Source organism: Onychostruthus taczanowskii, unplaced genomic scaffold (assembly GCF_017590055.1).
Source record: "Onychostruthus taczanowskii isolate IOZ18803 unplaced genomic scaffold, ASM1759005v1 scaffold28, whole genome shotgun sequence".
NCBI lineage: Eukaryota > Metazoa > Chordata > Aves > Passeriformes > Passeridae > Onychostruthus > Onychostruthus taczanowskii.
In genome coordinates this window covers 6,345,295-6,361,030 of record NW_024500128.1, presented here as the reverse complement: position 1 = coordinate 6,361,030, position 15,736 = coordinate 6,345,295, and the positions used below count along the sequence as shown (strand labels likewise).

General features: G+C 35.5%; 1 protein-coding gene across 1 annotated transcript in view; it reads right to left on the bottom strand.

Moving 5' to 3' along the window:
* Positions 1 to 15,736, bottom strand: part of BBS9 (Bardet-Biedl syndrome 9) — a 285,824-nt gene that overhangs the window by 230,557 nt on the left and 39,531 nt on the right. The window contains exon 10 of the mRNA XM_041407964.1: positions 1,222 to 1,403. Within this exon, the coding sequence (XP_041263898.1) occupies positions 1,222 to 1,403 (182 nt within the window). The remainder of the gene's footprint in view (positions 1 to 1,221; positions 1,404 to 15,736) is intronic.

The following is a 15,736-nucleotide window of genomic DNA, read 5'->3' as shown; positions in this document are numbered from 1 at the left end:
AATCAAAAATATTCATAGCAAATTTATCATTCATGACAGTTATTACAAAATTTTAAAAGGATAGCTATAGTTCCTTTATCTCTCCTTAGAGTTTCTAGGCAGCATGTTGAAACTAACAAGCTGAAGTTGGTTCACTTCAAATTTGTTGATTTGTTCTTTCCGCCATGCTTTTCTTTCCTTTGGTTATGACAGACAGACAAAATTGTCAAATACCTATAAGGATGGACTGTGGTAAAAATCGGTGGAATTTATCCACATCTGTATGCTTAAATAACACATTTCTGGATTCAGAAAATTAAAATCCTGATATAAGTCTACCATGATAATGGCTGAAGTTAGATGTAATTACAAAACAGAGAAATCTTTGTGTTGCAGAATCAAACTCACGCCTGCAGATAAATAATTTTTATTTTCTAGGAATTTCAGCTGTGAGGTTTTTCTTTTTTTTCTTTTCACCTAGAAAACCACAACTATTTCTTTAATTCTTTTTAAGAACATGCTATCTATCATGAGGGAAAAAAATTAATTTGTTCTTTCTATTTGTTGAAGATTTATCCATAGCTTCCTGTAAAATCACATGCTTCCAATTCCCTGCACAAGCCAGGATGTTTAAAAACACAGTTATGAAAACATAAACTTTGAGGGATCTCTATAGAAATTATGTACCCTTACTTGAATAAAATCTATGCAAGTTATTAGCAATGTATATAAATTCCAGAATTTATCATCATCAGATATGCCATTCTGTTCTACAAATATGCTTTTGAATAGTAGTCAAACTAACAGAAAAGTTGCTGTTCAAAAAGCCATTTTTTGTTAATTTCATAACTTAAAAAGTAATTTGTATTAATAAACAGAATTCGGCAATACTTTTATTCCCTCTGAAAGCTAACTACATCAGATTGTTGAAATTCTTTACGTTTTCTTGCCTTTGGGTAGTCTATGCACCATCAGTTTTTATTCTGAACCCTTGCACTAGTGGGAATTATCTGCAACCTGATATAAATAACTTTAACCTTCCAACAGCATTACGAAAATACAAAGAAAAAACCCTTTATCCAAAGGATTTACCATCTAGGATGGTTTTTTTTTTCTTAAATACTAAATTGTCTACAGAAATGTGACTATGGGTAAAGTCTGAAATTAAAATATTTTAAATTGCTCAAAGGTAAGTCAGGTGGATAAAGGTATGTAAAAATATAGAACAAGAAAGAAGTGTACCTTGTGTTTTTGAAGCCTCCCTGATGATTTTCTGAAGCTCCTTCATTTCAGCATTCATTTCTTCATAGTTCATTTCCCTAGAATCAACCTTAGGAGCCTGGAACAGTGAAGGATCAGTTCCAAGGTATGAACACTGAAGATGGCCATCATCACTCAGAGTGACTATAACACCCTTCAAGTCTCTGCACAAAAAAAATAAAGCTTACTAAGAAATTGGGAAGAATCACAGAAGCAATAACATTGATAATAATATTTATTCCTTAATTAAGACATCTTCATTAATATTACTCCCACTTACTGCAATCATACCTAAGAATGGATTTGTCTTAGATGACTAAAGGGCCCTTGGAATCTGTGAATCTCTGTACAATCAGGAGAGGTAATGGAAAGGACAAACAAGCTGAACACACTGGACAGTTGTAACCTCTTTATTCATCTAAGTCTTTTGAAGTTGCACTATTTAGATTACTATGCAGGAAAAGGAATCTAGGGGAGGGGAAGGGGAAGGGAAAAGAGGGGTTAGAAGAAATCATGAACAGATGGAAGATGCTCACAAAGAAGACAGCTTTAGGGCTTTGATGGTACTCATAGCTCCCCTAACCAATTCTCTGGCTGCTATTGCAGCTACTGTGCTGGCTTCAAACCTGGGCTGGCTCTTCCGTGCAGTATCCATCTGAAAGGAAACCACACAGATCCAGAGCATTCCCCTTACACTCCTCTGAATCAATACAAGTGAGTGTTTTATTAGCTATGCTATAGTCTCTTTTCTCTCAAGGGAAAAGTACCTCATTGCTCCTACAAAACTCACACTCGTTTTGCTTATCTAATCTGTACAGTGCAAATGCAAGATTCAGGAAAGTATTTAACAAACTATGAGACAATAGGGACTACTGCCAGCATTTTGCTTAATTTGAAGCTTACTCCTAACAGAAGAGAAACTGAACAGTAAGAGCCAGCATAGAAGTTAACAGTTTATGCTAGGAGCATAAACTTTCACTTTATTTTTTTAAATGCCTACTTTTAATTAAATTTAAAGCCTGTATTCACTTTCATAATCATGATGTTACACATTCATGCCAGTAATTTGCTCTTACTCAACCTCAGAATATCTTATAGCAGATACTGCCTTTGCATTAAACATAACTGCCGTAAAAAGCAAAGATAGATCAAATCTAATTCTTAGATATAAAAAGTCTTTGGACAAGAAGGCCTAATTCACTATCACACTAATTAAACCCTTGTAAGATACTGAATTTATGTAAGCGGTCAAGCTATAATTCATACAGAATTAACAAAAATTCTTTTAACTTACATACACTGATACCTTTCAAAGTACCTCTAGTACAATGAAAAGGCAGGTAGCTATGCAGAAGAAATAGAATTCTCTCTGGTTTCCTACATGGTCTTGTAGCATGGCTCCAGAACACACAGATAGAAAACCTCAATCCAAAATTTTCCATGGTAATAGTAATTACAAAAGCCAACAGATGTCACAGATTAATTTTGATCACTGATGGTCCACTTGTGCTGTTCAAAACGTCTTTTTATAGCACACTAAAGCCACAATCCCAGTGGTGGTTCTACAGCTGCAATCAAATAATCTGGAAAAACTATGCTGTAACTGAGATCACCTAAACTCTGTATAGTTAGAACTGCACACAGGAATGAAGACCCTGCTGGGCAGTATACAAGCAAGTAATTGCTGTAGGTAAGTTTAAGCTTTCTCTTTCTACAGAAAGCAATTTTTACTCTGTGAAACAAATAAATCTCTTTGTTGAATTATGAATGTATGGAAACTTCTTGTGAGGGTTTTTTGAACAAAAGGTACCTCCAGTTAACCCTTCACTGAGACCGGAACATGCAAATGTGAACTGTCTTCTGGAACAGAACATACATAAAAGGGCTCAAACACAATGTTCCCCTTATCTATCATATGAGCTCATCTTAAACAGAAACAGTCTTCTTTTTTGGGACTACTGCTTATTGCTACAGAAAAGCTTCCATCTACCACTGCAACTTTTAACATGCAATTTTTCATCATACCCTACCAAAAAGTAACAGGACGCTGTCTTTGTGAGCACCATAAGGCTGGGGATGCCAAGACTCACCCAACAAATACTTGAAGAAAAATAACTGGAAGACTTAATACTAATTTTCAACTTACATATCCAGTACCTGTGCTAACAGCCATCCTGTGAATGTCATGACCCTTTTGTGACCAGTGAGCCTGGGGCTTGTATCCTAAAGGGACTTTCTGACAAACTGCAAACTATCAGCAGGAACTGAAACTAAGCATGAGTCGTGGTTTCTCTCTCTACTTGAATATTTGTTGTTGATTTGTTGTTGGTTTCTTTGCTTAGGATTGGGTCTGCTGTTTTAATTACATGCAGAGCTGCCCATCCTAATTTTCTTATGTCAAAAAAGCTTTGTACAACATAAACCTGTGCTTACAGAATTCTGGATGGCACATGAAACAAATATATTGGCACAAACCTGAGTTCTCGAATATGAGAAATGCTAGGAGACAGACTATTATGAATACTTGCACCACAACACAATCTTAGTAAGCATGCAAGTAACACCCAATGTACAGGATTTTGTCAACACCTGCCAAATGTTTGCAAGCACTTTGCCATATTGGTCAGGAGTGCAGCAAAGTCTTTAAAATTGGAGCATTGTTGAGGCAGTGCATGCTACCAAATGTACTGTCCCACTCTTTGCTATCAAATTATAGCAAATAATGACTTTTTTTTTTTAAGGAGTGGGGGGCACAACAAGAGAAACAGCACTAGGAGCTTTTTCTGAACAACTTCTGGAAACAAGATAATTTCTAGAATTGCAGCAACAGCTTTGGACAATCTTAAATTTTTTTCCCAAAAGTATACATCTGTTAATCTAATAAGGAGAGATCCATGAGGAATCTGAATGTAAATCAAAAGGGCACGAAGAAATATTGCTACAAAGTTAGCTGTTGTGATACGGCACAAAATGATGACACAGACACTGCTGCTCTCGAGGGGAACAAAAAGGAAGAAGAAGAAGAACTTTATTTTCTGACTCCAACATTTATAGTTTTCCAAAGGTGACAGTGGATTGGAGGGTGACAGTGCCACCTCTCCAATGCCACTGGACAGACCAAGGGTCCATCAATTCTCTCCACCTCCATGAAAGAATGCAAAACATAGGTTATTTACAGAACTGTGTGTGAGAAAGTTTGTTGAAAGAATGCAAACATCAGAAGGCTTAACAAAGTCTTACAAAATCAGGGCGACAGTTAGCAACAAATCTTTGATGATATACTACTAAGTTATAATACATTCAAAAGTGGTTTGTAAATACAGCCCTTCCTATACACAATTAAGCTGGCAGCTATCTGCAGCTAATCTGTATACCAAATGAGATCTATTTAAATTAATGAGGTGATTTACCTATGTAAATTATGCTTGTCTTCTGAGTCAGCATTCCAGAATGCACATTCAGAAACTCCACCTTAAATTGAACTCATATCAACCAGCTTTTCTGATAGTCATGACACCCTTGAAGTCTACACTATCTCAGAGAAAAAAGCATTAGTATAAGAAAGCCGCATTACAAATTATAGTTTTCCTTTCCTTCAGTTAGTGTTCCTCTGGGTCCCAAGAAGATTGTTCAACGTGAAACATACCTAAGTATAAAAAAGCCTTTCTCAGTAATCTTTCCTTGTTAAAAGTGATTCATGAATCTGCACACCAATAGAAACAATAAAAAAAATATGGGTAAGCAATTCCAATATATATATTTTTATAATACATTCATTTCTCTGTTGGAATGTTTGTCAGCCAGTCAAAATTGCATTATTTTCTCAATCTTTTTTTAACAGTGGTTAAGGACAGCAGGGGGAGGGGAAGCATATTTAACAGTTTTATGGAACTTTCCCCATAGCTACTGCTCTAACACAATATCCTTGCAAATACCATTACTTCATTTGGCACATTTTGCATACAATCTGGAATTTCAAGTACTTGTTAAATTTCTTTTATTGTATGCTATTCTTTTTTTACTATGTATCACACAATAGCCAGAGTAATAGTAAATCTAAGGGGACATTTTAACAGTGAGGAACTCAAAGTATAAAACAAATTATTCTGATATCTAAAATAACTTTACAGTACAAAGCAGCTCCTACACACATATGGTAATAATTTGAAAAACTATCTTTTATTGGATTCTGGGTAATAATAATGGCAAATGCTTTTTGTAGGTCTTCTCTTACTAAACAAATTGCTCATAACACAGTTCTTGAAAAAATTAAAATGCTTTGCATGTTTCCAGTTATATAATACCAAATTGATCACCCAAACAATTGATTTAGAGGTTGAATCAGTAGTTCTGTTTTACTTGAACAACACATGCTAAGCTTTGAACAACTCTTAGAACAAGGTCTGGTTATTGACACCATTTGCAGCTTTAATTATTTATAATAGCTCACAAAACTTCTACTTCAATTTCAGAAGTGGTCTTAATTGCTGTTACTCAAACCAACCATTTTAGAAAACAAGATTCTCTGCAATACTACTTTCTGTTCGTTATTGACAATGTAATATTTAAAAACTACTAAACTAGGAAACTAATTCCTGGAATTGTGCTCAAGCATTTTGAGTCCATTTCTCTCCTCATTTTATCACCCTTTGAGGTAATTATAGGCAAAAGCATACCTCAATTGCACTTTTTAGTTCAGTGCTTTTGAAAACCTAAATTATTCTAAGTTCACTACCATTTCAGTGTAATTTTAAGGTGTTACTACATGAAGTATTTGATAAAACACTGAAGGAAGATGAGACCAGGAGTAACTAACTATAACAATTTTCTAACATGAACTAATGGGAATAAAAGTAAAAAGTCCACCTAACTCCTATTAAACACACACTCCAAAATCTCAAGTATCCCCACAGCTGAACATTCAAAGTACATCCACTGTGACTCAATGCAAGCTACTACTGATATCTAACTGTCCTGCACATCTGTAGATCTGTAGAGCACTCTCAGGCTTCTTTAAAATGCTTTCCTCAGTAAAAAAATCTTGGTTCGACTTACATTAGAAGTAATACTCATATGTGCAAGCCATCCCCATTCTACTATTACACATGAAAACAGACAATGTAATTACTCTCAAAAATTAATTTTTTTTAAACTATTTATATTATATATTTAACATGCTTTGCACACTCTGCAGAGGGCACACAAACAAATAATGTAAATATAGTGCTCAAATATAATTATTTAACAATATGTAATTATATTAAATAGCATAAAGTGGCTGCTTTACAGAAAAGCCTTCTTCATCTTTCCCATTTGTATGATACCTTAGGATGGCTGAACTTAACAGAATAGCAGATAATAATCTAGTTTAAAAAATTATGAAATACATGCAAGAAGAAGAGGGAAATGAAGCATTATTTCATCTTGATAGCCAATGAAAAAGCAGGTAAAAAAACCAGAAGTTATGATTGTGGGAATCTATAAAATTAGAGGGTTTTGGGAAAGCTGCAAAAAGCAAGGCTCAGAGACAGCAGAACAGTGATTAGAGCTAAGCAGTAGCCATAAGGTCAAGCAGCAGAAAAATTATGCAAGTAGAAACGTAAGGACAAATCGAACAATGGTCTGTGTATTAATCCTTGTCTAGAATAACTCCCTAAGCTGCAGAAAAGTATATCTAGCGAGATATTAGGAAGTTCTAAGCATAATAATAGAGCTCTGTGCATTGTGTTTTAAAACTTAAAAACAGGTATTGCATTTGAAATAAGCAGGCATTGTTTTAACCAAAGGGACGTGTGCTTATAGTGATTGGCTGGAACTATGGTCAATATGCTTTTGCTTTGTGTAATTAGTCAAAAAACTTATAAAGTAAGCTGCAACATTAAGTTCTTGGTCAGCTGCCTGAGATGTGAGCTGATGGCATCTTCCCATTGTCATAACCATGTAATGAGACTGATGCTGGAAAATAAAACAACTCAAAGCACATTCCTCAGCAGTCTCATCCCGTTCGTGATTTGTACATAGCTCCCAGCCAGCGATAATGACTAGAACAACAGGTTAACATTTATCCCTCCTTGTAAACACTGAAATGCAGAGAGCCAGAACTGAGTAAAACCTGAACGTGGCCATTTTAAATGGCTGAAGAATTCTCCACGTTTCAGGTCCTATATGGATACTTTTGCTCCCTACTTGTGAGTGAAGACATCTCCACAAGCAACTTTAAACATGGCACGACTACACAGCAAAACAACAAAGTAGCCAGCACCAGAACAAACTCCCACCAGGCTTTAGCTTTTGTAGTTCTTCTTGTGTAGTTTTCTCTTTGAAAAAGACTCTGCCTAAAATGCCGTCCAGCAACCAAAGGAAAAGGAGTATTTTCCATAAACCAAAAAAAAAAAAAAAAAAAAAAAAAAAAAGAAAAAAAAAAGAAAAAAAAAAGAAAATAAAAGGAAAAAAAAAGAAAAGAAAAGAAAATGAAATTGACTGCTTTTACGTTTACTGCCAAGTTAAAACCAAGGAGTACCCCCAGGAGTTTGGGTCGGGGGTCCTTTCTGCCAGAGCACTACTGCCACCTGCGGGGCAGCGGAGCTTTCATACAGGTGAGCCCTGAGAGCTACCACGTCGCACCATCTGAAGCAGGTGTGGGGTTTTTTTACCAGGGTCAGTACAACAGCTTAACAGGTATTTCCTTGGCACAAGGCAATCTTACCAGGCTATTATTCAACAGTAAATGCCTTGGGACAGGGACAGACATCACTGCGTGAGACAACCTTCTGGTCCCTCCAGGCAGGGAACACACACGAACAAATACAGGCAGGCTAGGCATGAAATTTAAGCTCATGCTGCAAGCTGCATACAAAATGCAGAATTTTATCTGAAGGATTACTAACTTTGTTTCTTGTTGTTTTAAATATAAAATCAAACTATTTCAGAAGTAACAAAAGTTTTATTTAAAACTTACAGCAGATATCTTCCAAAATGCAGTTTTAAAGTAAAATCAGTAATTGTCACCAAGTAGAATAAAAACATAATACTCAGAGTGATGACACAGGCTTCTAGAAATAGATGTTCTTGCTTTAAGCAAAAAAAATATAAAGAGTGCAGAAGTATAGTGTAATCAAGGAAAAATTCATCATTTACACATTGCATTTCTCAGTGTCACAGTTCCATATGTAAGACTACTAGCGGCATTAGCCGCTAATAGAATTGAAAATGAGCATGAGGACTGACAAGCAAGTTGGATTACTTTAGTAAGAGTGCAGCCTATATGTCAGAGCTCTAAATAACAAGAAATAAGAGAAATTGCATTGTGATTTCTGTGACAGTACCAGCATCAGCAACAAGAAAAAAATTAGGACCAGCTGTGACATATTTAAAACATCTCCATGCTTCATTCTCTCTTAGAGTGTATTTCTGCATTTGCATTTTCTTCATGTGAAACCTACAATCTGTTTCAAACCCAAGCTCCCTCACAAGCAGACAGGTATATAACAGCTTTCAAAGGCTCCACTAAAAGCTATGCCATTGTGAATTTATGATATGGAGAGCCTCAAAATTTATCCTTCTTCTAAGCCTTCTCTCCCTTCAAGGTAGTGGTTAGACTCCATATTGCTACAGGCAAGCTGGAGAGGCCCCTGGGATCTCTGCTTCCACAATAAAAGATGCAAGGAGATTCACTGATAAAGTCTACACTCTACTTAAGTTTATAATTTTAGATAAAGTATATTCCTAATGGTTGGCTTCCTATAAGATAATACTGGGAGGTACACAAGGAAAGTTACACCATGCACAGATTATAAAGAGGTGAATAAGAATAACCATAATGTGTCTTTAAAACTGATTTATTCTGAAACCTTGAAGAATTACATAACTTTTAAAATACTCAACTCAAATTAGTTTACATCTCTTTCTCTTCACAGTTGCCTGCAAGTTTCAACATTCACCAGTATTTCAGAAAGAAAAAAGTGTGTACACTTTCTACTATTAGTTTTAACAATATTTATAATCGTATCCTCACCCTGTTTGGTAAAGAACAAAACTGTTTTTTCAAAGCATCTCTAGCACTTTGCACTGCTTGCTGCCTCTCAGTTGCACGGCTTGACATAAATGCCCCATGTGCTCCTCCTTGTACAAAAAAAGTCTTTCAGGTTACTAACATAATAATCAAGACATTCAAAATCAACAGACTGAAACTTTTCATAAAACTGTTTTTCAAACAAGACATCCAGCACTTTCATGGGAAGAGTGCCAGAATACATCCATAAATTCCAACCCACTGCTCAAGAACCAGCTCCAAGACTGAGAGTTCAGAATCTGATACAAGTTATAGTCCATTCTGTCACTACAACTGGCACATACAAACAGTGGGCTAGCGGAAAAAAAAAAAAAAAAAAAAAAAAAAAAGCCATGGTATTTGTTTAAATGCAAGGATCTTATTTAAAATACTAGAGGGGAGTTACTTGCCTTCTTGTTCTTGAGACTTTCCACTTTTAAGGTTTTCTCTAGAACCATGAAGGTTATTCTAAAGTTGAAGCCCTTACAAAATCATATGAGTGTAAAAAGAAGGTTTTTTGAAAAAGCAAATAAGTGGCATGCAATAATATTAGGAGAACTGGCAATATGGGCATGTGCTTAGCATCATAGAGTAAACACCATTTGAAGCTGGCTTGATAGAAAATCACAGTATATACTGGACATAGTATGTGGTACATACATAGCATGTGTCATTTTCAGGATCAGAATCCTACTAAAGTAAAAGAAATACAATCACATTCATATTTTGTGGCTAGGAGACACATATTAAATTTATCTCTTCAAAAGACCTTCGAAAAGGGTCATATTTTCTATTGCCATTTCTCAAAAATCCGGTGACAGATCAGCAATGAGAAAAACAGATGTAATCTTTTATTTTTCCTTAAAAATGTTTCTTTAAAATGCAATTATGTTTAAGTAGAAAGATTCTAGAAACCTCTGCATTTAATTTCTCAGATAGGCAACATTCTTACAGAACACTCAAATAAAAATTTATATATATACATGTATAAAACTGAACAGTTCGTACCGTACGTCATAACTGGCATTGCCTCTATTACAGTACTACTATACAGAAAGGGAAAATCTTTCATCAAACTATAAAGTTTGATTCCTGCAGTTTTCTTTCCATAAAACTGTGTAATAAGTGCTAAGTTTTGCTGGGTTTATATGTAAGTTTTGCCATTTTTATACAGTGATCCTTTAACAGTTGTGGTAGCCGTGGTGATGTCAGTTATAATAAGGAATAACAGATGGGCTGGAATGAAGAACAAAGTATTTTCAAGCACCTGGATAGCTAAAAAATTCAATGAGGGGAGTTTTATTTTGACTCCACCCAGTATTACCATATATGTGGTTGCACTTTTACGCCTTATATATTTAATTCAACTACAATATGTCTCCATGTTTTTTCCAGTTAAATTCAATTCCTGTAATTCCTATTGCCCTTCTACTGTTTGGAGTGCCCAGATACATAAAGTACATCCATCCAACCACCCAACATACTATAGTTCTGTGCCAGAAAAAAAGGTTTTAATTTCAAGTTCATAGCAAGCATGGACCAAGCAATATTTTCTCACTAACAAACTGATTGCAGATTTTAATTATTTTTAAAATATTGGAAGATAAATTTCCTAAAAGCACATTTTTAAACAATGACTATACATCAGAATTGTGAACTACAATTTTTTGATTCATCTAACTTATTTAAATTAAACTCATCAGTCTGCTGGGCTACATATGAGTTCAAATCTGGAAATTAATCCTGTGTCAAAATGAAGAATTTAAACCCTTGCTTATGTTCTCTTCTTTAAGGAGACAGGTTGCTGAATTAGAGACTTTTTATATAATTTCATTCAGACAAAGTGCCATGAAGTTGCAAGCAAGTTAACTATGTCAGGCCCAAGCTATTACTCATACACACAAGACTTGTTCTATGAAGCCAGTGAACAACAGTCTACAGGGACTTTAAACCTCATTAGACCACTAAGTGTACAAACCACACATTTCTTACCAACCATTCTAATATTATGAAATACTAATGAATCATAAAACACCAAGGGAGCATTGCATTAAACATTTTTCAAAAAGGAAAAAAGGTGATTCTCTCCATTCACCACATTAACTGTAAAATTATTTATTGTTTGGTGTTGTGGGAAAGGTGGGTTTAGTTTTAAACGCAATAAACACAATTAATATCTCTATCAGCAGAGTGCTCCCCTTCAAAATGCAAACTGATGGGCAACCCTGAAGTGCAGCATCAAATGTCCATTGGCTTATGCTTCATGTGTGTTGGAGGTGGTGTAGGGACAATCTCTGTCTCAATCACCAAAAATCCTCAGCCTTGCAGTCAAGCTGCAGACTGATGGGTAGAGACTGGAGAGGAACAGAGTATTGTAACACACAGGAAGGTACTAAGTCATAAAACCCACCCAAGCCTTCCTCACATTCTTGCACAACCAGGGTTAAAGCACTAGGAATTTTTCTGCAGGAACTTGTCATTTTAGTGAATGATTTTTAGTAGAGTTGGAGTAAAATAATAAATCAGTACAGATCAAGAAACTATTGCTTTAGTAAATTAGAAGTCACTGTCTTTAAAACTAACTTGTATGTTAAAATATTGTAAAATACTCTTTTGCAATGTACCTGTGTAACTGTAACACAAGTGGGGATATCCTGAGAGACAGGAAAGTGCAGTAGTCATGGCTATCAGCACCACGTGGGACAGTGCAATGTTCAAACACTTATTAACATGATTACACAGAAAATTAAATTTCAGTCCCTTCATTAGTCAAAGTCTCTGCTTCTTTATTATTTATGCAAGGGGAGAGACTCATACAAGAATAACGTTACAAATTCTAGATGTAATGATTCACTTTATTTTGTCTTATAAGTAGTAAGAAAATTGGACATTACTATAGCAAATTAAATCAGTAATTTTTCAGTGATTCAATAAGCTGCAGTATTTCCTGCATCTCAGCCTACACCATGTAACTTTAAAGTAATAAATTTTAGCCTCTAATTCAGCAAAATGAAATACAGAACTGCATATGTCAAAAAAAATTAACACCAATAGCCTATGGGAAGCTGGTTTTAAGAGATGGCTGATCAATATATTACTATCTGACACAGTCATAATGGGTCGTGGTTCATGTACCAATGTTAGGAGTTCAGGCATGACCCCAACAGCCAAGACTGCAGTGATCATTCTTGGAGAAGCAGAAAGCAATTTGCAGACAGAAATCACTTCTTGATTGCAAACTGAGCAAAACAGAATCAGTGGTGATTCTGTGGGACCCTATGATATATTTATGGGATCACTGTTCCCAATAAACCCAGGCAGACCTGAAGTTCATAAAGAGCTGAAGTGTGGATAAAGCTTGCTAAGTAACCCTGCTTGTCATCTTTACCATATAAAGTCTACTTTATTTCCTGACTTTTCAACAGTTACTTTTGTTTAAAAAATAAAATCTATTTTTTTTCCCCATCTCAAGTAACAAAAATTATTTACTAGCTTAACTCAAGCTAAAAGGTTGAGTGCTGGAAATCTAATATTTTAAGAAACTCAGAAATTCTAATTCTTTGGAGGTAATAAATTACTTTGGCATAAAAAGCCCTTTCCAGACTTCTTTATATTTCCTCTTCAGAAAACACACTGTTCCACTACCAAGTGAAATGATATTTATCTGTCAAATAAATGAAAGTGAAAGCAAATATTCTAGCTACTTTCATCAACTTGTCCATACCTTTCAACTCCAGGTAATAAAAGCAACTTCACATTTTACACACGCATCATTATGTGGTTTATTCTTTTCAAGAATCTTTCTTCCACTAAGAACAGTCTTGCTCACAGATATAAAGGTAGATAAAAATGATCACAAAATAAAATTGACTACTGTGTTCTAATTTCCAGATGCAGCTCCTAAAAACAAGAGGCACTATATATGCAAAGCATCCAACTATCTACAGACAAGTACTAGAGAATCACAGAGTATGCTGAGCTGGAAGACACCCACAAGGATCACTGAGTCCAGCTCCTGGCCCTGCATAGGACAACAGTGTGCACAACAGACTCCAGATAAAAGCCACAAGTTTTGAAATAATGGGTCACAAATGTGGGAAATTAAATCAAAACTTGCCGTATTCAGAATAGGTGACTTACCCCAAACACAAACTCACAAATCTCTCCCTCACTACCGTGGCTCTAAATTTTTTCTTTTGGGTATTACTAACCAAATTGCAATGTGGCTGAAGGGGAAAATATGCTTCATTCAACCATTATGTTTGGTGATAAACTGGTGCCTAAAGTACTAGGAGTCCCAGCAGAACAGAGATGGAAGAAATATCTTTCCCACAACACATCCCATAAAGTCTGAGGTTGGCTTCCTGTTAGAACTGTGCCTGCTGATAAATTCCACGTGAAATCAACATTTTTTTGCCATATGGATACCACCAGACTTAATTTCTTGGTGCACAGTCAAAAGCACAAACAACCAAAATTAGAGACATCGTGAAACACCGATTTGAAGAAAAGAGGTATTTGAGCAAGTTTGCAGCCTATTTCATTTTAAAAGAAAAAAGTCAGGCTACCTTTTGGCATTCACAGGCTTATCAGATATAACTTGAAGACTGTATACAAACAGAACCAAGGAATAAAGTGGAGAGTAGTGAATTTTAAAAAGGTTCAGAAGGAAAAAAAAATAGTCCCCAATTTAAAGGCTTCATGCTTTCCTATGGCAAAACACAGGTTCATAACTAGGGCTAATCAAAACAGAAACCCCTTTCCTGAGACTACATCCAAACTCTAAATAAGTGTATATATAATTCTCTATGTGTTTAAACTCAACTCACACTGGCTTTTCAGATGTTTGTGACAGAAATATCCCAGAGGTTGGCAACACAAGCTATTTTGCTTCAGACCAAATGCACCTTAACATAATGTTCTAGTTTCAGGCCAACAAGGACAGAGCAGTGAATACTCAGTGCAATCAATCAGCCATTAAAAGATGCACTCTGTGAAACAGCTCTGCCAAGTGTCAAATAAATAGAAAAATAGTTGTCTAGGTACTATAATCTACTCCAAGCACCTTTTATGGTCAAGCACATGGAGACAGAATAATTCAGATACAAAAAACAAATACGACTTATGATGTGCTCATAAAAAGTGAGAAGAGAGACAGAGAGAAATCTTAACACATCTCAAGAAGCATCAATCAGTGACAAAATTGTAGCATTTATAATCTGTAAGTGTAAGAGATACTGCTTATGAAATTTCCATTGTAAATGAGATGTGGAGGTACAAAGTAGATCTTAGAAAAGAGGTCTGTCATGAAACAGAAAAATGGAAACTCAAGGCCAGGAAAAAAGGGAACAGACTTTAAAGTCAATTCTATGAAGATACTCACATAATTATGATTATGTGAGCAAATACTGCTGCTTACAACTACTATTTCAACACTGAAATTTTGATCAGAGTAGGAATTCTTGTCATTCATTCGTGTAACTTTCTAGATTTCAGCTGTTTCAGCTTCAGCATATGGACAGTTTCTCTTCAAACCACTCTAGAAAGGTTTGGGAGGAGCCGTTTGTGGATTTGGTGGGGGGATGTTTGGGGGTTTTTAATCAACTCAGGCAGAACACCTAAACCATTTTCTTCAAGAGTTTCAGCTTCAGTGAGAATGTGTGTGCACAGCCACACCTTTAAGGATAACAACCCAGGGCACACAAAAATATAAATGTTCAAGCAGGCTTATCCATGGGAAGATAAATTTGTGCTGAGACAGAGACCTAAGCAGTTCAAATTAATTGAAATTGTCAGTGTAAGTGGCTACACTTCTGAAGCAATCCAGGCAGTGTGAAGTATGTAGGAGCCCCCTTGACATTAAAAATATGTTAGAAACAGTAACTAATATACATTAGCAGAACCAGAATATAAACTTCCAACAAAATAAGGGACAAACTTCTATAACAATTACAAGAACTGAACTTCCAGTCCAGTGACTAGTCACAGAGATATTCTGGAAAAACCCAGATTAAGATAAGCACTCAAAATTTTGCCTGCAGTTCAAGTTTCTGATCACAAGCTTTTGAAGCAAATTTTCAATATCCTGACAGAGAGCATTCAGGTTTTATCAGAAGGCAAAAAAGTGTAATTTAACAGCTTAAAAATACATAACTTTTAGAGTGCAGAAACACCTAAAATATTCTAAGTAACTGCTTCTCTTTGGTTCTATTTTTCCTTCCATGTTTCTGAGAATGTGATGGAAATCAAGCAGTTTGTACTGGAATTTAATTCCAAATGTTGTAGTATATTATCTTTTTCTACATTGTGATATTGCAATAGAGAAATACTGTATTACACATTATTTTAAAAGGAAATATCAATTCATAAATAATAAGGAGGGGCACACACTGGAATCACAAGCTGCCTTTGTGAGGAAATCACTACTCCTGCCCCAAGGGATTTACA